The sequence below is a fragment of the Primulina huaijiensis genome, chromosome 5 (genome assembly GCF_012295235.1).
Source record: "Primulina huaijiensis isolate GDHJ02 chromosome 5, ASM1229523v2, whole genome shotgun sequence".
NCBI classification, from domain to species: Eukaryota; Viridiplantae; Streptophyta; class Magnoliopsida; order Lamiales; family Gesneriaceae; genus Primulina; species Primulina huaijiensis.
In genome coordinates, this window is record NC_133310.1 from 21,814,455 (window position 1) to 21,834,746 (window position 20,292).

At 34.9% G+C, this 20,292-nt stretch overlaps 4 protein-coding genes across 5 annotated transcripts; 3 read left to right on the forward strand and 1 right to left on the reverse strand.

The window, feature by feature from the left end:
• Positions 1-1,763: 1,763 nt before the first annotated feature.
• On the forward strand, positions 1,764-7,992 carry LOC140977158 (uncharacterized). 2 transcript variants are annotated; one of them, XM_073441761.1, is made up of 10 exons: positions 1,764-2,371; positions 3,772-3,957; positions 5,160-5,252; positions 5,563-5,745; positions 5,832-5,934; positions 6,011-6,184; positions 6,303-6,485; positions 6,597-7,204; positions 7,288-7,658; positions 7,737-7,992. In XM_073441761.1, the coding sequence occupies exons 1-10, from the start codon at positions 2,150-2,152 to the stop codon at positions 7,798-7,800; spliced, it is 2,187 nt and encodes a 728-aa protein (XP_073297862.1). In that variant the 5' UTR covers positions 1,764-2,149; the 3' UTR covers positions 7,801-7,992. The 2 variants fall into 2 exon arrangements, with proteins under 2 accessions (XP_073297862.1, XP_073297861.1); XM_073441760.1 differs by having other exon boundaries at positions 6,303-7,204.
• Positions 7,993-9,014: 1,022 nt separating this feature from the next.
• Positions 9,015-12,843, forward strand: LOC140977160 (PHD finger protein ALFIN-LIKE 2-like). Its single transcript, XM_073441763.1, has 5 exons — positions 9,015-9,274; positions 9,372-9,404; positions 10,325-10,547; positions 11,952-12,072; positions 12,326-12,843. The coding sequence occupies exons 1-5, from the start codon at positions 9,181-9,183 to the stop codon at positions 12,572-12,574; spliced, it is 720 nt and encodes a 239-aa protein (XP_073297864.1). The 5' UTR covers positions 9,015-9,180; the 3' UTR covers positions 12,575-12,843.
• Positions 12,844-12,952: 109 nt separating this feature from the next.
• Positions 12,953-14,925, reverse strand: LOC140977159 (jasmonate-induced oxygenase 1-like). The gene is made up of 3 exons (XM_073441762.1): positions 14,450-14,925; positions 13,485-13,818; positions 12,953-13,304 (listed from the first exon to the last, which is right to left on the reverse strand). The coding sequence occupies exons 1-3, from the start codon at positions 14,785-14,787 to the stop codon at positions 13,050-13,052; spliced, it is 927 nt and encodes a 308-aa protein (XP_073297863.1). The 5' UTR covers positions 14,788-14,925; the 3' UTR covers positions 12,953-13,049.
• Positions 14,926-18,338: 3,413 nt separating this feature from the next.
• On the forward strand, positions 18,339-20,004 carry LOC140977853 (trihelix transcription factor GT-3b-like). Its single transcript, XM_073442585.1, has 2 exons — positions 18,339-18,841; positions 19,222-20,004. The coding sequence occupies exons 1-2, from the start codon at positions 18,566-18,568 to the stop codon at positions 19,804-19,806; spliced, it is 861 nt and encodes a 286-aa protein (XP_073298686.1). The 5' UTR covers positions 18,339-18,565; the 3' UTR covers positions 19,807-20,004.
• Positions 20,005-20,292: the final 288 nt, after the last annotated feature.

Below are 20,292 nucleotides of genomic sequence, written 5' to 3' on the forward strand. Positions count from 1 at the left end.
TCATTCCAATATGAAATCATTTCAAATCACCCCCTCAAATACTTCATCAAATTCAAATTCAAATTCTTCAATCCAAACGCAACCAGAGTTTCTTTCTGTTAATTTTTCCACACACTATAAGTTGACAAAATATTATAAATAGCTAGGCTATTCATGATTTATATTGTCAATATATAATTTTTGTGAACTAATCTAAAAAAAAAAGGAAAGAAGATTAGTAAGTAAAATTAAGCTTGTGGATTTTGTGTTTTCGAGACATCTTGATGAGCATAGAGTCCATATAAATATGGAGATGTCATACTAAAAACATAACTCCAATTGCCTCGATTTTGGGCCAAAGTTCAAAGGGATTGGGCCGTATGAGTAGGTTAGTCCTTTCTCAGAAAATTAAATAATGGTCAATATAATTATTTTTGGGCTCTGTATAAGCCCGTGTGGGTTTATAATCGCGAGCCAACTGAGGGGTGAGAAAGAGATCTTTAAGGAATAAATTTGACATCTTTTAGGTATCGAATTTAATTAATATGTGAGTATTCTTATTTTATATTAAAAATATGTACATCAAGGGAGTACGATTGTTATGTGTTAAAATCTCATTTTTTTTTTAAAAAAATTTTGAATCGATATTGTATTGTATGTGTCACACCCTAAAAATTTATAAGAATTATTTCATTATATTTTACCCTCTCATATGCTAAGATGGATGTAAAGACTTGAAATAATGTATAAGCTAAGAAACAAATATATCAAAAGAAAAATCGAGCTCGTGTCTGTCGAAGAAAAAATGAGGGAGACACGCATGAAATGATATGAGCACATACAAAGACGACCAACACATGCTCAAGTTAAGATATGCGAGTTCATAACTAATACTCGTATTAATATACGAAAAGGAAGGTCGAAAAACTTAGATACAAATGATTAAGTATGATATGCATGATCTAAATATAAATGAAAATATAATAAGAACTAGATTACAATGATATATGAGTAACCGATCCAAGTTAGTGGAATAAAAACTTGTGTATTAATTGTATCGTAGTTGTTTACCCTATTTCCAAGAGGTCCATACCTCATAAAATTTTTTTTTTTTACAAAATACATGATATGCCCTTTTTTTTTTTTTTTTTTTTACCCCTTTTCTTTCCAGATGCGTACAGAAGATACATTATTATTATATTATTATTTATATGCACACGCATTTTTGGCAGAATATGCACACATATTGAATAGAAGGAAAAAGAAAAACGAATATTCAATCATCAAACAATTAAAACTCTCTGTTAAGCAAAATCACATTTATTTTTTTTCCCATCATCAAAATGGGAAAAAAATGGTCATGACTCGGGATGAGACATGTAAAGTATCTAAATCGATATAATATAATGTATGGAAATAGTCTTACGAGTCAATCTTATGAGACGAATATTTAATTAGATCAGATTTATTAAAAAAATATTAATTTTTATGTTAAAAATATTACTTTTCGTTTTAAATATGAATCATATTACAATATGTGATACTTATGTAATGTTATGATTATTGTTTTAATTTAAAAAATATAATTATAAAATCATAAAATTTGAAAATAACCAAAAGTATAATATTTTAATATCAATAAAAAAAACTATTTGTTTTTCTTTTATATGACATACTCGATACAACAACTTTGCGAGGAATTACTAATCATGTATTAATTTTTAAAAAGGAAAATTTAAAAGGCAGGGAATCGGCGGTCAAGAAACCGCAGCAGTCTTACAAATATAGATTTTGTGTAATCTAATTTGCACAACCCAACTGAAATCACTTGCGAATGAGCGTAATTATATGTACGGACCCCTAAATCTTTCTTTCGATCTTTAAACCCTCGTGACCTTCTAATCATTAATCTCCTCGAATCTTATACCTTCAGACCAGAACCCATTTCACACACATGCGGGTGGAGGAAGAAGAAGGTGTGACTTTTGTTGATCTTTGTGGGCATTCTTGATTCTTGATTTTCCAACACCGGAACTTGATTTTTGATTGTGTATGTGATTATAATCAAAAGGGTTCGGTGATTTTTGTTGTAAGATATCAGTTGTGTGTAGAAATAATTAAAGTGCGTAGTTTTTTTTTAGAAAAAAATCTGTTTGTTGTAAGAGATTAAATGGTTGATCTTCCGGTCGGCGCAGCCGCTAAGGTCACTTCACCTTCATCATCGATCTTTGACTCCCATCAGTTTGATTTCGGACCGGAGCGTTGGGCCCAGACGGAACAGGCTGCACATGAGCTAATTCAGAAGGTCCAGCTAACTGCTGCATCAGAAGAGAGGAGAGGGAAAATTACTGGTTACGTTCAGAGATTCATTAGGAATCGTCTTGGTGCTGAGGTATAAAGTTTGATTGCACTAGTCTAGCTTTTGCGATGCATGCTGTTAGATTCATTTGAAAGCATATTTTGTTTGCGAGTTGCAACATTTGTGGGTGTGGGTATTGTGGCTAACGTTTTTTTTTTCAGGGTTTGAGGAATTTTTTTATTGGGAGATTGAATTGCAAAGGCTTCTAGTTTTTCTATGTTCTAAACTTTATCTTTTGTGTTATGTCAATGATAATCTGCTCTGGCAAGGATAGTTCTTGTGGTAAACTGAGTTTTCATAAATTAATTTGTTTGAACTGAAGAATGTAAACTCCTCGAGGATATGAAAAGTTGATCTTTAAGGGGTTATGAACTTGCCAAGCAATAGGGAATGCTTGGTATCTTGGATCTGTGAGAATGATCCATCGATTCTTTGCACGTGGTCGCTGAAATTGGTTGCTGTTATCCGTACGATCGGAAAAATGTAATCTGTTTATAGTATTTATTAAAGTAGCTTCTGCGATTGAATTTTTAAGAGGTTTCGAAACATACAAAGTAGGATAGATATCTAGGAACGGATTTTTTTATTGAGGTGAATCCAAGATTCATGATAATATTCCATCAATTCTCTACACGCGCTGATTCGCAATTGGTGGTTATCAACAAAGGAAAGAAAAAAACCGTTACGAATACGAGCATGTATGGCGTAGCTTTTATGATTGATATTTAAGAAACAAGGAACATACTATGTACCAGGTAGTGATTGGTATCTTGGAAGCCCTTTATCAAGGTCAATCCAATATTTTAGAGAACTTTCCACCGATTCTCAACTCATGCTGGTCTGGAATTGGTCGCTGTCATTGGTATATGGCAGAAAAACATTACAATCGTGTGTGGCAGCATACTGTCTTCTGCTGTAAAATCTATTGCGGCAGCTTTTGCAACTTTTAGTGATTAGAAGAAGGGTTAACAAGTTAACGAACTAAAAGTGATAATTTATAGCGATGAATCGAATGCCACCAGATTTTGTGCAAGACAAAATCAGTGTTTACTTGAAAAACAGAAAACCAATAAGATTAGAGCTGTCAAAATGGGCCAAGCCTGCCTGTTTTCTGCTTACTTTAATTTATTGTCAATTTTGGCCATGTTGGAATGACGTGCTTTCCATTTTCTGCTTAAATATTTATCAAATCTTTTTACGTAGCAATAGTATCATTTATGATGGTGGAATTTGTGCCCTAATAGATCTGAATGGATAGAAACCTGTGAAGAAATCAGAATGTTACTAAATTCTTTTGCTGTCCTTGATTGGATTGCACTGCCGTCTGTTTTGTGCCTATATTACTCATTCATGTTCTTGGTAACTGATGCATGCAAGTTTTTCCGGTCAATCAATCATTTTTCCTTGTAACATGAAAGATTTGGACTTTGCAGGTATTTCCTTATGGATCTGTGCCGTTGAAAACTTATCTCCCTGATGGAGACATTGATCTGACTGCCTTTGGTGGTGCGAATAGTGAAGATAAGTTGGCTGATGAAATAAAATTTGCTCTGGAAGAGGAGGCAAAAAATAAGGAAGCTGAGTTTGTTGTAAAGGATGTCCAGCTAATCCATGCTGAGGTTTCTATCTCGCTAATTTTACTTCAAAAATTCAGGCCTTTTCAGCATACTTGACATAAGTTTTCCCAATATCTACTCCATGTTGTTTCCACTATACATTTTATGATTCTGGGATCTGATGGTCCAGCATAAATGGTTGCTTGGTGCACTGTTTTCTCCTTTGAAATCAAATAGTAGGAAACTAGGGTAGAGGCATCATATGAAATGAAAACTTAACAAAAAACATGTAAATGATGTACAATAGTCTGATGCATTTGGTCAAACAATACAAGGGTTATAACCATAAAGCACATTTTGTTTTGGTTATAGACGAGTATTTCCAGAGAAAAAGATATATTCTTGTGTAACACTTTATTATAGCTGGAATGCATTTACCGAGGCTGCTTCAGAACTGTTGAGGTAATGGATCATAATTAAAGGTTAACCAAGAGGGCATGTTCTATCCAAAATCATGTGTAAAAAGTAGACATTTAAGCATGGGTTTTTGGTGTAGAGGCGCCCCTACCCATCTCAACTCCTGGAGCCACATTGATCCCAGATTAATTTGGGGTTGAACTGGATGGACTCATTGTGAGAACTGAGGAGCACTCCAAACATTTGTCTCTTAAGTCACGAAACCCGTACCCAAGCATGTTGGATGGGAACCAAGCTCCTTGCTACTTGGAATAACGGGTATTGGTAAAAAAAATAGCTTGTTTTAGTGCTGTAGATTTGGACATACAGATGACTGTGACAGGCTGCTGAGTTGAAAATAAGTTACCTGGCAGCTGACTGCATGTGAATGAGGATAAGATTTCTCTTTTCCAACAAATATGATATCATGGCAACTCCGTATATGACAGTGTTTTAAATTAGGGCAAGTGTGAAAATAACCCAAAATAAACGGTGTATAAGTTTCCACTTGCAGAATATAAGAACTTTATCAGCACTTGAATTAATTTGCATGCTTTTCTTTTAAATTGGTTTTCATCATCATCCTATCTTCTGCTAATTCAGAATGCTGTAGAGCAAGGATAATAAATTCTTTGAGAGAATATTATGTGCTAAATTAATAACTTGTTGAACTTTAAATGTCCCTAGTGCCATTCTTTTGATAACACTTTCTAATGAAGATTCAAAAAAAATTCTTTTGAAGGTTTTTTTAAATCACCATCCCGGTGTGCTTCTTTCTCTATATCCTTGACCTTGACGTTCTGGTGCAGGTTAAGATTGTGAAATGCATTGTTCAGGATATTGTTGTCGACATCTCCCTCAATCAAATTGGTGGCCTGTCTGCTTTATGTTTTCTTGAGCAGGTAGAGGAACCTAAAAGTTTGAAGTAATTAAGATATGTGCATCTACTCATAACTCACATGGTCGAGAACCATAATTAAGATTGGTGTTTTAAATATTCTCGTATTTGTTGATTAATGTAGTCCGATTAAGTCGAACATGAGTTTAACAATGATAGATTCTTAAATTATTTCATGAATCTTCTGATTCTATAAATAACGATTTACGTTTTTTTGTTATATTTATTAATTCATCACATTTCTTTCTAATTATGTATAAGAAGGGCAGACCCATATAGTTTCTCATGACCTATTTACCTTTCTTATGTTTCAGGTTGATCGCTTCATTGGCAAAGATCATCTATTTAAGCGCAGTATTATACTGACCAAAGCCTGGTGCTATTATGAAAGTCGTATTCTTGGTGCTGATCATGGATTGATTTCAACATATGCTCTGGAGATTATGGTTTTGTACATCTTCCATCTCTTCTACTCGACATTAAACGGTCCTTTATCTGTGAGTGCTTCCTAAGAAAGTTACTCTCTTTAAAGTTTAGATTATGCTCACAAAAAGAACCTAATTTTTGAAATTTCTGTAAATAGGTTTTACGTAAATTTTTGGACTACTTCAGTAAATTTGACTGGGAAACCTACTGTATCAGCTTAAAAGGGCCTGTTCGACTTTCCTCGTTGCCAGATGTTGTGCGTAAGTAACACCTTGAATCACATTAACTAAGATGTTTGAGATTAAATTAAACGATTGTTCATTCTCTAATTTGCAGCTGAGATACTGGAAGACTGTTGTGGTGGCTTAATGCTGACAAATGATTTCTTAAGTTCTTGTACTAAAGCATTCTCGATCCCTTCCACAAATTCCCGTGGATTTCAGCAGAAGCATCTAAACATAATTGATCCCTTAAAGGAGACAAATAATCTAGGCCGTAGTGTCAATAAAGGTAGCATGGACTGGAATAGTTGGGTTCATTTATTTATTTAATTATTTTATCTTCTCTATATTTGCACATGAAAGCAAACCCCCTTTAATTTCTTTATAATTGTGCTATTTTTGTACAGCAAATTTTTACCGGATTCGCAGCGCTTTCAATTATGGTACTCAGAGACTTGACCGAATACTTTTGCAGCCTGAACATGTAATTCCTAAGGAGTTGCATAAGTTCTTTTCAGACTCTATAGCTAGGCATAGATGCGGACAAAGGCATGATGTTCAAGAATTTGTTCCACCACCGACTTGCAATGGTACCATCACCGATTTACCTGTTTCTAAGGCAGAGTTGCGAAAAAACGACATCTTGTCCTTAGAAACACATGTTAATCACTCTCACTTGGCAATGGATCTTGCCACTTCAGGTATGCAAGGCCTTGGGATTTCCAGTGATTTTCCTGACACTATGGTTCCGATTATTGAGAGTGCTCGTGCAACTGTTAAGCCCGTTTTTGCCCCTCACCTCTTTTTCTCCAATTCAAAAATGCATAACGGGAGTACAAGGAACAGAAAATCAGATTCAGATCACTGCAATGATCATAAAGCAGGTGTTTCTTCCGTTAAGGCAAATGACATTCTCATGGATGGCGCAAAGCCATTAACTTTTCAGGGTTCGGCTAATAGGATTGGGACACCTGAATTGTTGAATTTTTCGGTAGATCTTACTGGGGATTATGAAAGTTACTTGTATGGGTTAGAATATGGTCGGCGGTGTTATGAATATACATTAGCTGTACCTTCTTCACCGGTGCCTCCCTCTCGAAGCCCTCCTTTTTTTCAGATCAAGAATCCTCAGGATGATGTCCAATCTCCATCACAGTTGCCGACCAATGGGTTTTCCTTCCGACATCCCAATAGCTTCCATCCGGGTTCTCCAGTGTATGCCATGCCACATTTACTGCTACCAGGTATGGCTTTTGGATGGGAAGAAATGCCAAAGCCCCGAGGCACAGGAACATATTTCCCTAATACGGTATAGAAATTCATGCTTTCCCTATTAAATTTGTGAAAAAAGGTTCCGAGCTTGGATGAATATTTGGATGCATTTTTGTGCAGAACCAACCCCCACAAGGCTATCGACCTTCGGCTCTGAAAGGAAGGAGTCAGGTTCCACCAAGGACTCACCTTAATAACGAGTGGAACCCAATATTTATGGAGCCAAGTATGCTCGACAGAAGCCTGCACGAGCCAGCACCATCCTCTGATAGCCGCCAACCATCTTCTCCTCACTGCAATGGCTTGGCCGTCGAACGAGAACCTGAGGGAACAGTTGGATTTGGGGTCGGACATGCATTTGGAACCTCCATGCAAGAAATAAGCAGGCGACAGAGACCCTCTTCTCCTTCTCCTTCTCCTTCTCCTTCTTCTCCTAGGAGTTTCCCTGCGACGCAAGGGCCACAACCTGGATTCAGCAGGGAACGTGATAGGTAAAGAATCTCGGGATTCTCTGATTACTAAATATGGTTGGTATTTTGTTTGAGCGTTTCTCTGCCCTGATAATGTAGGATCGCAATGAGGTCTTCATACTCACTTAAAGATGAAGATGATTTCCCTCCATTGTCTGTCTAAATATGGTGTTATGCCGGCGCTGTAAGCGTAAAACTACATGCAAGAAAACCGATTTTTTTTCCTTTTTGACTAACCTCATCAATTGCTAAAAATTCTTTTTTTTTTAAAAAAAATCCGTTATCGGTTATGTTTCAGATTGTTCATTTGTAGTTTTTTACTAAAGGTGAATCTTTTTGAAGAAAATGAATATAAAGGGATTATGTTAACCTTGGTTTGAATTTTATTTTTGAAGTTTTTTTTGGCCATTTTCTAATATCGCATTCGATTTGACTGAATGTCCGTTTTCTTCATTCACAAAACCACCCAAACCCAAGTGCCAACACCTTGATAGATGGTTTGGCACAGACAAAATAGAAATCCCACCTCCACCCAGCCCACTTGTAATAACAAAAAACCACAAACCCAACTATTTTTCAAAAACAAAAAACGCTAAACCCAACTGATCCATGGAATCCTTATCACTCTCTTCCCTTCCCCCCACCCCACCCCCCAAACAAAACCAAAAAATTAAATAAATAAATAAACCCAAAATATGCTGTTATGTATTTTTACTGGATATGTCGTGTTCATCATGTACGTTTTTATTGATAATTTATTGTTTCTCAATGCGCTTGATCCGTTGATCTAACTGTACCGTAAAACTTTTGTACCAAAACTTGAAATCACAAAGTAAAACTGAGATATATAACAAAATCAAGCTTTTTAAAAATGGTTGATTTCGGTGTTATCATCACTATATTTTATTTGTATATCTATATTATATATGAATGTTGTGATCTTTAGTGGTCTGATTTCGTGACAATAATTAGTTTTTACGGAACTATTTTATTAATTTATATAAGTAATGACTTAATGTTTTTCATGTACTTATAACTACAATATCTAATTTATTTTAAAAATTCACATATTATCTCTACAAATCATATATTTAATATAATTACATTATTCTTATCTAAATAATAATTAAAAACTATAACAAAATTTTATGAATTAGCTCGATTTATTAATGATCATGATTCATATACAATAATAGTCATATTTTTTACACACGTGATGCGGGTGTTCGCTAGTAGTACATGATTTTTATTATTATTATTTACAAGATGTTAATAAATATTCTAATTAAACATGTTTTTTTTTTAAAATAAAATAAAATAAAATAAAATAAAATAAAAACCGATGTGGTACACTTGCAGGAAACATGTAGCCGAAACGACGTCGTCCGCTTCTTGACCTTTTCTTCTGTGTCTTGATTCTCATGTTACATGCACACTCAACCGTCACCTCTTTTCATGTCTGCAGTTCGAATTCATACAGTTCTTTCAATCCCTCTTTTGTAATCTTTACTTATTGATTTCAGATCTTAAATTAGACGCAGAAATGGCCGCAGTTTCTTTAAGCCCCCGAACGGTAGAGGAGATCTTTAAAGATTACAGTTCTCGCCGTTCTGGAATTGTTCGTGCTTTAACTGATGGTACTTTGTATAAACAACTCTACATAGACAGTATTCTTTGTGTGGTATAAATGTTTATATCTCGGTTTGTAATTTTTTTATTTGTTTTTTTTCTCAGAAGTGGATGAATTTTACGGGCTTTGCGATCCAGGTAAATATTTTTGGCTCAGATTTAGTTTAATTTACTTTATGACTAAAAGTTTTTATCATCGTTTTATTGCCAGTCGGAATATTATCTAATTGACTTGTCCTTATTGTGTAAAGACGAAAAATTGAATCTTAATGATATTGACATTTTTTTGAAGTTCATTAAAATTGTCGATATGCATTAGCTTGTGGTCTAATTAGCTCCTTTCTACATAAGCATGATAGAATAAGGTACATGAGCTTGCTTCTTTTGCCTTTGCTATTTTTCTGAAGTGTTTAGTCGGAAATGTTGCTGTTTTTCTTATTCAATTGGGTTCTCTTTTTCGCTGTTCTGTTGTGAGCTGTAAATTTGGTTCAAAGAAGCTGCCTTCTGCTTCTGTTCTATAAATTCTGATAATCGAAAGGGACGAAGACTTGTAATTTGCCAACTTGCTACTTCTTCAAATTAGGTCACCAGGGCTGCTTCTTTTTTGGTTCCACGAAGCTGCCTTCTGCTTCTTTTCTATTAACGCTGATAATCGAAAGGGACGAAGACTTGTATTTTGCCAGCTTGCTACTTATATTTGCCAATAAAGTATACTGTGTACAGACACCTTTTAATATGTTTTTGTGAAGAAATGTAATGTTTCCACATGATAACCTCCTTGTCAATTTGTTGAATTTTTCATGAAATGGTGAGAATGAGTACTCTGTTTAATAAAATTATTCTGTAAGTGTTGCTTTGTTGAATGTAACATTTTTAGTGGACTAGTGCGCAAAGTCCCGACTTTTTTTTATCTGTCAAGGGCCTTTGTAATTGGAAAGATGCCCGTGGCTAGTGTGTATGGCTATCATCACTGTCTCGTGATATATGGAATTTAATTTCATCTTAGATTTCTGTGTGTTATATGTTCATGTCTTGTCTCTTGCATAATTTGTTTGTAGAGAAGGAAAATTTATGTCTATATGGACATCCCGATGAATCGTGGGAAGTGAATCTACCAGCCGAAGAAGTTCCACCAGAACTTCCAGAGCCAGCACTTGGGATCAATTTTGCCCGGGATGGAATGAACCGAAAAGATTGGCTTTCTCTAGTTGCTGTGCACAGTGATTGTTGGTTGCTCTCAGTTGCTTTTTATCTCGGAGCAAGGCTCAACAGTAATGAAAGGTATACATCACATGTCTTGTTACAAGTTTCTTGATGTGGCCGATTATAGGCTCTTCTTCAGGTGCTGTTCTTAGATGTCATGTGAACCGAAAGTTGCCTTAACTTGACAGTTGCTCTAATTGCTGATGCTTTAGACCTTTTAGTAACTCTTCATCCATAAAATAGAGAAAGATTGTGCAATGATACCGCCTATATTGGGATAATTCCCTATTATTCGCTCGTCGTATGTCATTTTCCCAATTTAATCCCTCATTTTCTAATTGCCCCAAATTGATCCTGCATTTTTCTTTCCCCCTGCAACCCACCAAGATTTGGTCCTCCGTTAAATCGAATGTCAAAATAGACGGAAATTCAGCATGTGATCAGTATGTTACATCTTCAATCTGTGGAAGCCTCTCTTCATCGATTCCCCTAACATACAAGCACATGGTCATGACATACCGAATTTTCGTCAATTTTGACATTCAATTTGACGGGATGACCAAATTTGGAAAAATGGAAGACCAATTTGGGACAATTAGAAAATGAGAGACTGAATCGGGAAAATGACATAAAACGAGGGACTAAGTATGGTATTATCCCACCCATATTCAACAACCATAACAAAAGTCTACTCTTCCCGAGTGTTGTAGGGTTTGGTACCATCAGATCTCTTCGACATAGGTCTGAAGTTTTTCTTGTTTGGGAATTCATTTGATAATATTCAATTATTAAATGATTCATTGGTCGAGTTATGCAACTATTTTTTAAAATTGCTGAATGCCTTGGTTTTTCTGAGATCTACTCATAACATAATTTAGGTGTTATTACTCTCATAAAAATAACATCATTCCTCTATTTTTTTGCTTAAAATTTAAAAAGAAGAGTCTTTTGTGATAATATCCTTGATTTTTAGAATTTGGAATGTAATACAGATACTCTGCATTGCGTATTTGACTTTCTGATGCATCCCCTTGGGGACTTGTACTGATCCTGATTTGTGGTCCAGTTTGCAGAGCATAAGCAAACAGTTTCGAAAGTAATTAGTTTTTTTTTTGGTTTTTAATGGCATTCATCCTTAGAGGCTGTATCTGACTCAGAGAATGCTGAGTCGGTTCATTTTCAGCATTTAAACTTAAAATATCGTCATAAATTGTCTTTGAAGAAAATTTATCTTAGCATCTCAAGAAAACTCAAATACATGCTTGTTTTCCACCTCAGTTTCAAGTTATTATTGACAAACAAGAAAGTTTATCATCCTTGATAACTTACTGATCATACTCAATTACGAGCATTTACTATTTTCTAAATTTGTTTTAGACCATGCTTTCCTTCTGGACATGTGTGCATGAGGAGGCAGATGCAGTTCTATATTTGATTCAAGATGGGTTAGTTATGGGTATAAATTTGTTTCTGTGCTTGCAGAAAACACATGTTTAGCTTGATCAATGATCTGCCTACAGTCTATGAAATTGTGACGGAAAGAAAGGCTGAAAAAGACAAGCCCAATGTGGATAGTGGAAGCATATCTCGTGGCGGCACAAAGGTATAATTGTTGTAAATCATAACTGCTACTCGTAATCGATCTTTTCCTTATGAATTAGCACTTCTTTCTTGTAGGTAAAAAATGTCATCAGATATCCGAAAGCAGTTATCATTTTTTAATTAAAATTTTTAGATAATGAAGTGAAAGAATATTTCTGACCTGTCAGGTTCTCCGTTAAGGTTTTGTTCAGGAGTCTTAGATTTTGATAATTGATTGTGATATCAATCAACATTAAATATGTATCTATACACAGAGGTCCCTTGATGGCCAGGCTAAAAGTAATAAAAAACTGGAAGGCGAAGGTTACGAAGAAGATGAAGATGAACATGGCGAAGCTCTATGCGGAAGCTGTGGTGGAAATTACAGTGCAGATGAGTTCTGGATCGGCTGTGACATCTGTGAAAGGTGGTTTCATGGGAAGTGCGTGAAGATAACTCCTGCAAAAGCCGAGAACATCAAGCAATACAAATGCCCATCCTGCATGAAGCGTGGCAAGCAGTAGAGGTCCCCCTTTGATTGAGGTGATTGGTGAGTGCTAACAACTTGGTACAGCAAACATTGCCTTTCATCTATTGTAGACTAGTTTGTGATGTTTATTATAGTAATTATGGAAGGAATAAGGCAGTCTTCTTCCATCGTAGGTGCGTCACTTTTTATGCAAATATTCCTTTATACTTGGTATTATCTTCCGCTACTTCGTCGAGCCAGACATTTAGAATACTTTGCTCTAAACTTATTATAGCTATTTTATAGGAATCTTCGATTCATTCATGTGTTGTGACTGTGTTTACATGCCATGTACTTGTTGAGCTTTATTTATGTGATTATTTCACTAAATTTGTAGAACTAACGGGTAATGGAGCTAATTAAGTAATGTATATTACCGATGTATTAAACAATAGAAATTTATTTTATTTATTTTTCAGTAACAGTGGATATCATATATTAACCTCTAAAAACATAGAACGACATGATAATTATGGGGGAGATCTGATGAGTTGGGATTCAACTTGAGACTTGCCGCAAGGGCCCCTGGTCCTGATATAGAGTCTGTATTCATCAAAAGTCATGGCCGGATAGAGCCGTGGCTCGGCCTCGGTCACAAGTGGCTCAGCTGGCTTGATGAGTATGTCACCTCTTGGATTGTAGAAGAAAGCCAATGACACCCTCTCTTTCCATGCATTGACCAACACTCTGTGCTCCACGCTTTTGTATTTTCCATTGCTCAACACCTACAATCCCCACCAATTAACACAAGGAGATGCAGATTTTTGAATTACATTTTCCAAGATGTCAGAAATTATATATTATTTGATTTATTTTACATTTCATGCCAAAGGGCAAGAGCAATTCGTCGGGTCATTTAAAAGAATATCATCAATGTATTATTGATATGGGGAGAAAAAGTTGACCTGGAGTTGGTCCGCTAAGTTTACAATGAAGGCATTTGGAATGGGCTTGACGGTAACCCAATAATCACCATGGCGAACTTGGAGGCCCGATACGTTGTAGTCGGGTAAGAGGATGGTTATTCCACCCGGGTCCGAATGAGACGACAGGCCCAGCGTGAGATGGGGCTGAGGGCATTTTGGGTAATAGTTAGCCCTCATGCATGCGCTCAAATTGTTCACTCCTCCAAAGGCTTGAAGAAGGTAGCCTTCTTCTAAACCAAGGCTTATTGAGAAAATCTTCATCAGTTGGTTACCGAGTTTAACCACTTCTTCACTGTATTTCGCCAACAATTCCCTGCAAGAAGTGTATTATATCCAAATTCCCCCCTTCTCTATCTCCATTTCTAGCTCTCAAACACAACAAAATCGCAATTTAATGCTAAATAATTCTTTTTTTGAAAAATTCATTGGAATACCTTACTTTGCATCAATTTCAACATATTTATTATCTTTAGATATTTTGAAGTTTCGACCAAAATTTCTCACAAGTGGGCAAGCCGCATGAAAGCCCACAAAAACATACAACCCCATATATTAAAATAAATACCTTTTAGAATCCGTTTTTAATATTAATCAAACATGGATTTTCCTCTGAATTGGGCAGATCTCTGATTTTTATTTTTATAAACATAGGATTTGAAAAGATTTTTAATTTTACATTGGGGTTTTATGTTTTTTTCGGTAGGGATAGAATTATAATTATCCCTGCAAAAAATAAATGAAAATCTGAACTTTTCAAATGTTTTTTTTTTTTGTTGAAATTTGCGAAAATTTACAGTCTTGATAATTTATATTTCCATCCGGAGTTTAGTTGGTTAACGCATGTAAGAATACTTTATTGTCTGGGCGTTACATGTCACGCATGAAATCTAATATCAACATATGTAAAACGTGCTAAAACTTTTTTTAACTTCAAAATTTTTCACCTGCATGAATCGGGCAAAACAGGCCATTTATTCGGATCCCTAACCTCCACCGGCAGATAATGAAGGAAGAAATAGTCACTCCAATCCAAGGACATCCCCTTCTCCACTCCCAGCCTGCTTCCGTATCCCTCGTAAGTACTCGGCGAGTTCGCGTACTTGTTCTTCTCCTCCAAGGGTAGCCGAAAGAAGCGGAGCCACGCCTCTCGCGTCCCCAACAACAGCTCGTGGCTCACTCCGTGATTCACCACCTGAAAGAACCCCCATTCACGGCATGCATCACCGATGAGATCCACCGCTCTCTGGCGGAGGGCGGAGTCATCCGAGAATAAACTCTGCATGTCGATCACGGGAATGTTAGCATCGTGATCCGTTACTGCTTTTGAGTCGGGGAAACCGGGCCTGTCAGCAAGTCTTTTGACGTAGCGTTCGGGGATGGCCCTTATTCCGTTCTCCGACAGGTGTTGGACCCTGATAACGGGTTCNTTTGACTAATTACTAAAATGAAATAAAAGGGATGACAGTGTGTGTGTGTGTGTATGTGTCTATATATATATTGATATGGAAGAAAGTGTAGAGTGATTTATCTAAAAAGTTGAGAGTTGAAGTGAAAATGAAGGGATTTGGTTGCGACGTTCATGTGATTTATGTTGTTGGGTAGACTCCACCATCTACCTCATTCTATATATAGACGTAAAAATCCCGTGTCCAAGATTGTATGAATATATCAACAGAAAATTAATTATGATTATAAATAAGATATATAATATCTCTCATTATATAAATTTGTCATATTATTATTACTGAAAAAAGAGAGAAACATATATATATATATACACATATATATATATATGTATTTGGAGATATTCAAAAGTCAAAAATATTATTAAAGATTATATGTCAAGCATCAAGTTTTACCATGGAAAAAGGTCTAATTTGACCAGAGTAGGTCTCATGTGAGACCGTCTCACGGACCTTAATCCGTGAGACGGGTCAACCCTACCCATATTCACAATAAAAAGTAATACTCTTAGCATAAAAAGTAATACTTTTTCATGGATGACCCAAATAAGATATCTGTCTCACAAATACGACCCGTGAGACCGTCTCACACAAGTTTTTGCCATTTGACAAAGGGAAAAAAGGTTACCTATTTTTTTTGGGTACTGAAAGCCAAAGGCCCCTTTCAACCGATCTTTCTTTTTCATTCCAAACAGTCAAATCTATATTGTGTTTATTTAGAAAGATTCAATAATTATTGGTTGGTTTGTTAGTGTTTTTTCAATTAATTTGCTTAAAATTCCATCCAAGTCTTTATAGTGCCGCAGTGACATAAAATTATGCGGAATCGAGATCATAAAGGCCTCCCATGTAATAATAATATTGATAATAATAATAAAAACAGTAAAAAAAAATTTAAAAAAAATAAGAAGTGGGTGAGTTAATTAATATTTTCCAATGTTCTTTTAAAATAATACTAATAATAAATAAAAATTGTCCAATGTAGATGGGAAAAAAAGGTGAATGCTGAATTTGGGTTGTCTGGGACAAGAAATGTCGTGCAAATTTCTTCTCCTACATTCTACTTTTGGAAATTTCATCTCAATAATTGAAGGGAATTGGTGAAGCACAATCTGGAACCAAGAAAAGTGGCTTTAATTTGCATCAATCCGCACATCTCAGCCATATATGCATGTGCACCAAATGTACCACATAATCAGTCAGAATATTTTTTTAAAAAATAATATAATTAATTAAAAATAATAAAAAAATTAACTTAAATTACTCAGAGTAATGAAGTATGTTTTTAAAGAATTTATGCTAAATAATATTTATAATGTTTTTGTTGGTTTAAATAATTTACACAATTTGGCTTGTACGTACTTGTGTGCTAGCTGGCAACAATTTTCTTGATTTTGATACTCTGCATGCATGTGTTGATAGCAATTATCACTCTCAACAATGTGTGAAACACATGGGATTTTCCCTGTTCTCCCGACTGCATGTGTTTCTTGAAGCAGGTACAACATTCTGTCCATTGCTACTTGTCGATCGGACATGGGAATGGGAATCTATATATTATCCCGGGAAAATAAATAATCGTATTTTGTCCAGTAATTCATATATCATGTTAACTTTATTTTTTCACAGAATATTTACGTGACACATCTGGTGTAGTGTCAGGACTTTTCTTAGTTGTCTTATATTGGCTGGATAATATATCTGAGAGTTGCATATATGGATTTGGACAATCTTTCTCCCTAGAGCTAGCTTTTGGGGTTGAGTTAGGTCAAAGTTCTAATCTTAACATGGTATCAGAGTTGATCAAGTTCCACTGTTATGTGTTGAATATGCCCATATATAGTTGAGCCACCCGTTCTACCAATTGTTGGGTCATTTGTAAATTTAGCGTCCAGATGTTCATTCTTTGGCGTGAGGGGGTGTGTTAGTTATCTCATATCAATTGAATAATATAACTGAGAGTTGCATATATGGACTTTGACAATCTTCTCCCCTAGAGCTAGTTTTTGGGGTTGAGTTAGGTTCAAATCCTAATCTTAACAATTTTTTATTGTCAAGTAAGTATTTTTTGATGTCACGTAAACATTCTCCGACGCTATGTCAGTATTCCGATGAAAAGAAATTGAAAATTTTAAAAAAAATACGGAAGTTGGTGTACTAAAATCGTGAAATGACGAATAACATAATAAAAATTAAAATAGATATATTGTTTTAACGTTTACTCACAAAATAATATTAATTATATAAACATGTATCTATAAGAAAATTGATTCTAATTAAAAAATAATCTTACTTAGTATAATAATAAAAACATATGGATTTTAATTTATATACTTAATTATATAAACATATATCACATCATCTTCCCCAATCTCCTCCACTAACCAATAAAAGCTCCCTAGTAACTCAAGAAAACAAAAAAATTGAGGGGGGCTAGTTCTTTCACCAGTAAAATTAGGGTTAGTATCAAGTGTGTTTGTCTTTTTTGCTATTTTTTTCATGTTAATTTACGTCGGATTAATTAATTTAGCCAGAAATTTCTGCCTCGACGGCGGACAAGAAATTATAGGGATTTTACTCCAAACAATAACCGATCGGAGCCAAAAAAATTATATGACACAAATAAAGTATAGAGAAAGCGCACACACACACACATGTAAATATATATGAAATAGTTTTTAGGGCAAAGTCTATAATTTTCTTTTGTTTCGAAATTATATTATGGTCATATTTAATCTTAGCCAAGGGCTAGCTAGACCTGCACAAATAAGTCAATATTTGCTTATAATTTGAGAGGGACTTTTAAGTCAATATTAAATCTTGGTATATATATTGGCTATAAATAATTAAAAATTGAATTAATTTAATTATCTAACATCTGAAAAACTTTCAAAGGAAATAATTACAGTACGTACCGTACATCTAATTAGAGTAATTTTATTTAATTCAGAATAATAATATTATAAAAATAGTTATATAATATTATTTAGACAAAAACTCTTACGAAAATATCTCATTAATCAATTTTATGAGATGAATCTCTATTTCAACTCGACTCACGAAAAAATATTATTATTTTTATCAAAAATATTATTTTTTTTATTATACATATAAATAAAATGTTAATAAAACTGACTCAAGCGGATCTATTATTTATTATTTTTTAAGTTGACATGTGAGTAAATACACAGCAGCTGTTGGTTTGACCTTTGTCTATAAGTCATCAGCATGACGACACAGATACGCGTGTGAACAACTGTACAAGACACACACATATATATATATATATATATATATGTATGTATATGTGTGTGTGTGTGTTTCTTTTTATTATGAGGATATGTAAAAAGAAAAAATCAGTTTCCGCGTAGGGAGATGAGACCCATTAAGGGAGAAACTGTGCAGAAGAAGGAAAAACTATATTTACATTCATTTTCTTGATTTCTGAAACTTGTTTGACTTCTAGACAGATGAAACCAAAAACACCTTGTTTGTTTTCACATTGATCCGTGTTATTGTTACAGAAATAACTAATATCGCCATTGCTGATCAATTAATTCTTGGTGGGTTTTTAATCTCTAGCCAGACAGTTATAATATGGATCATCATCATATTCAGGCCCAGGGGCATCATCAGTACTCCTCTAATTATGCTGCTGCTACTACTGGCGGGGATAGGTTTCCTCAATGGAGTATTCAAGAAACCCGGGATCTGTTGATGATTCGTGCCGACTTAGACCCCAATTTCATGGAAAATAAACGTACCAAGATTTTGTGGGAGCTCGTGTCCACACGGATGAAAGAAGAAAAGGGCTTCGCCAGAAGCGCTGACCAGTGTAAGGGCAAGTGGAAAAATCTCGTTACCCGATTCAAGGTATCATCTATATATATAGCCAAAATGTGAGCTAGCTATTTCTTTGATTATCAACATGAAATTAGCATGAAAACGATTAATTAATTTACAGCTTTATTTTTCACAAAAAATATTAACCAAGCTGGTTTTCTTGAGGAGATTGAATAAATTAATTAAAGCGTAAAACATCATCATTTTTTTAATTATTATTTCGTTAAACAATTAAGTAGTTGCAATGAATCATGAATTGATATCAAGAATCTCAAAATTCATTAATTAGAAAATCTAAATCTAAATTCTGTACGTAATTAGTAATTTGAGTGATGCATCAAACATATTAACAACACGAGATACATTTAGTGTTTTTTCTTTGGATATCTGATGTATTGATTAATTTGCAGGGATGTGAAACAATGGTGACAGAAGCCATGAAGCAACAGTCCTTTCCATTTTACAATGAAGTGAAAGTAATATTTGCAGCAAGAATGCAGAGAATGTTATGGCTTGAGGTTGAAGCTGGTGGAGCCGCCTCCTCCTACTCCAAGAAAAAGGCGGCGCTTCTATTTTCTTCCGAAGAGGAAGATGATATTCTGAAAGAAGACAGCGAACACGACAAATCCGGCGGGCCGAAAAAGAAAAGGAAAATAAAGGGAAATAATAGAAATCCTCCAAGTGGGATCAACACCAACACTCAGTCGAAGACTATGATAAATGGGATAAAGGAAATAATGGAGGATTTCATGAATAAGCAAATCCAAATGGAAATGCGATGGCTGCAAGTTTATGAGGAAAGGGAAGAAGAAAGGAGAGTAAGAGAAATGGAGTGGAGACAAACAATGGAGGGACTGGAAAATGAGAGGTTAATGATGGATAAAAGATGGAGGGAAAGGGAACAACAATGGAAGATTAGGAAAGAAGCTAGGGCTGAGAAAAGGGATGCCCTAATCACAGCTCTCTTGAACAAGCTTAGAAGAGAAGACATGTGATCATACTAGCTATCACTAGTTATGTTTTACATCAAAGACGTGTCGAAAAAAAACCGATTATCATGTTCGATATCTTCAGATGAACTGCGATATTCGTTATATTCCATTTATACATACAAAATGAGATGTGATTATACATGAAACAAATTGGTTCTAGTGATCAAGGAATGAAAGATTAACTGATTGTCAGTACTAATCGATATTTTGTGTTTCTCTAGTTTTAATGGTAATAAGTGCTTAGTAGATTTGGCTTCTTTAGTCGTGGATGCTACTAATTATCTAGATGTTGGTACTAATAAATTATTACTAATAAATTTATAGCTGATATTTCTATGCTATATCGTCTTCTTTCTTCAAGTGTAAATATTTGGTTGCAGTATTAAAACTAATGCGTTTTGCCAGTGTGATAGTCTTAATTGTATTCCCATTAATTTTCTTTGACTTTTGAGTGTGTATGGTCTAGAATCCTAGGTGACCGCCTACGTT

Bases quoted from the DNA above. Each gene is read 5' to 3' on its own strand.
- LOC140977160 (XM_073441763.1), top strand. From the start codon at position 9,181: ATGGCCGCAGTTTCTTTAAGCCCCCGAACGGTAGAGGAGATCTTTAAA. The intron at 9,405-10,324 runs GTAAATATTTTT...ATTTGTTTGTAG, and splicing joins TTACGGGCTTTGCGATCCAG to AGAAGGAAAATTTATGTCTA. The intron at 10,548-11,951 runs GTATACATCACA...CTGTGCTTGCAG, and splicing joins AGGCTCAACAGTAATGAAAG to AAAACACATGTTTAGCTTGA.
- LOC140977159 (XM_073441762.1), bottom strand. From the start codon at position 14,787: ATGCAGAGTTTATTCTCGGATGACTCCGCCCTCCGCCAGAGAGCGGTG. The intron at 13,819-14,449 runs GTGAAAAATTTT...CACTTCTTGCAG, and splicing joins GTTTTGCCCGATTCATGCAG to GGAATTGTTGGCGAAATACA. The intron at 13,305-13,484 runs GTCAACTTTTTC...TGGGGATTGTAG, and splicing joins ACTTAGCGGACCAACTCCAG to GTGTTGAGCAATGGAAAATA.
- LOC140977158 (XM_073441760.1), top strand. From the start codon at position 2,150: ATGGTTGATCTTCCGGTCGGCGCAGCCGCTAAGGTCACTTCACCTTCA. The intron at 2,372-3,771 runs GTATAAAGTTTG...TGGACTTTGCAG, and splicing joins GGAATCGTCTTGGTGCTGAG to GTATTTCCTTATGGATCTGT. The intron at 7,659-7,736 runs GTAAAGAATCTC...CTGATAATGTAG, and splicing joins TTCAGCAGGGAACGTGATAG to GATCGCAATGAGGTCTTCAT.
- LOC140977853 (XM_073442585.1), top strand. From the start codon at position 18,566: ATGGATCATCATCATATTCAGGCCCAGGGGCATCATCAGTACTCCTCT. The intron at 18,842-19,221 runs GTATCATCTATA...ATTAATTTGCAG, and splicing joins ATCTCGTTACCCGATTCAAG to GGATGTGAAACAATGGTGAC.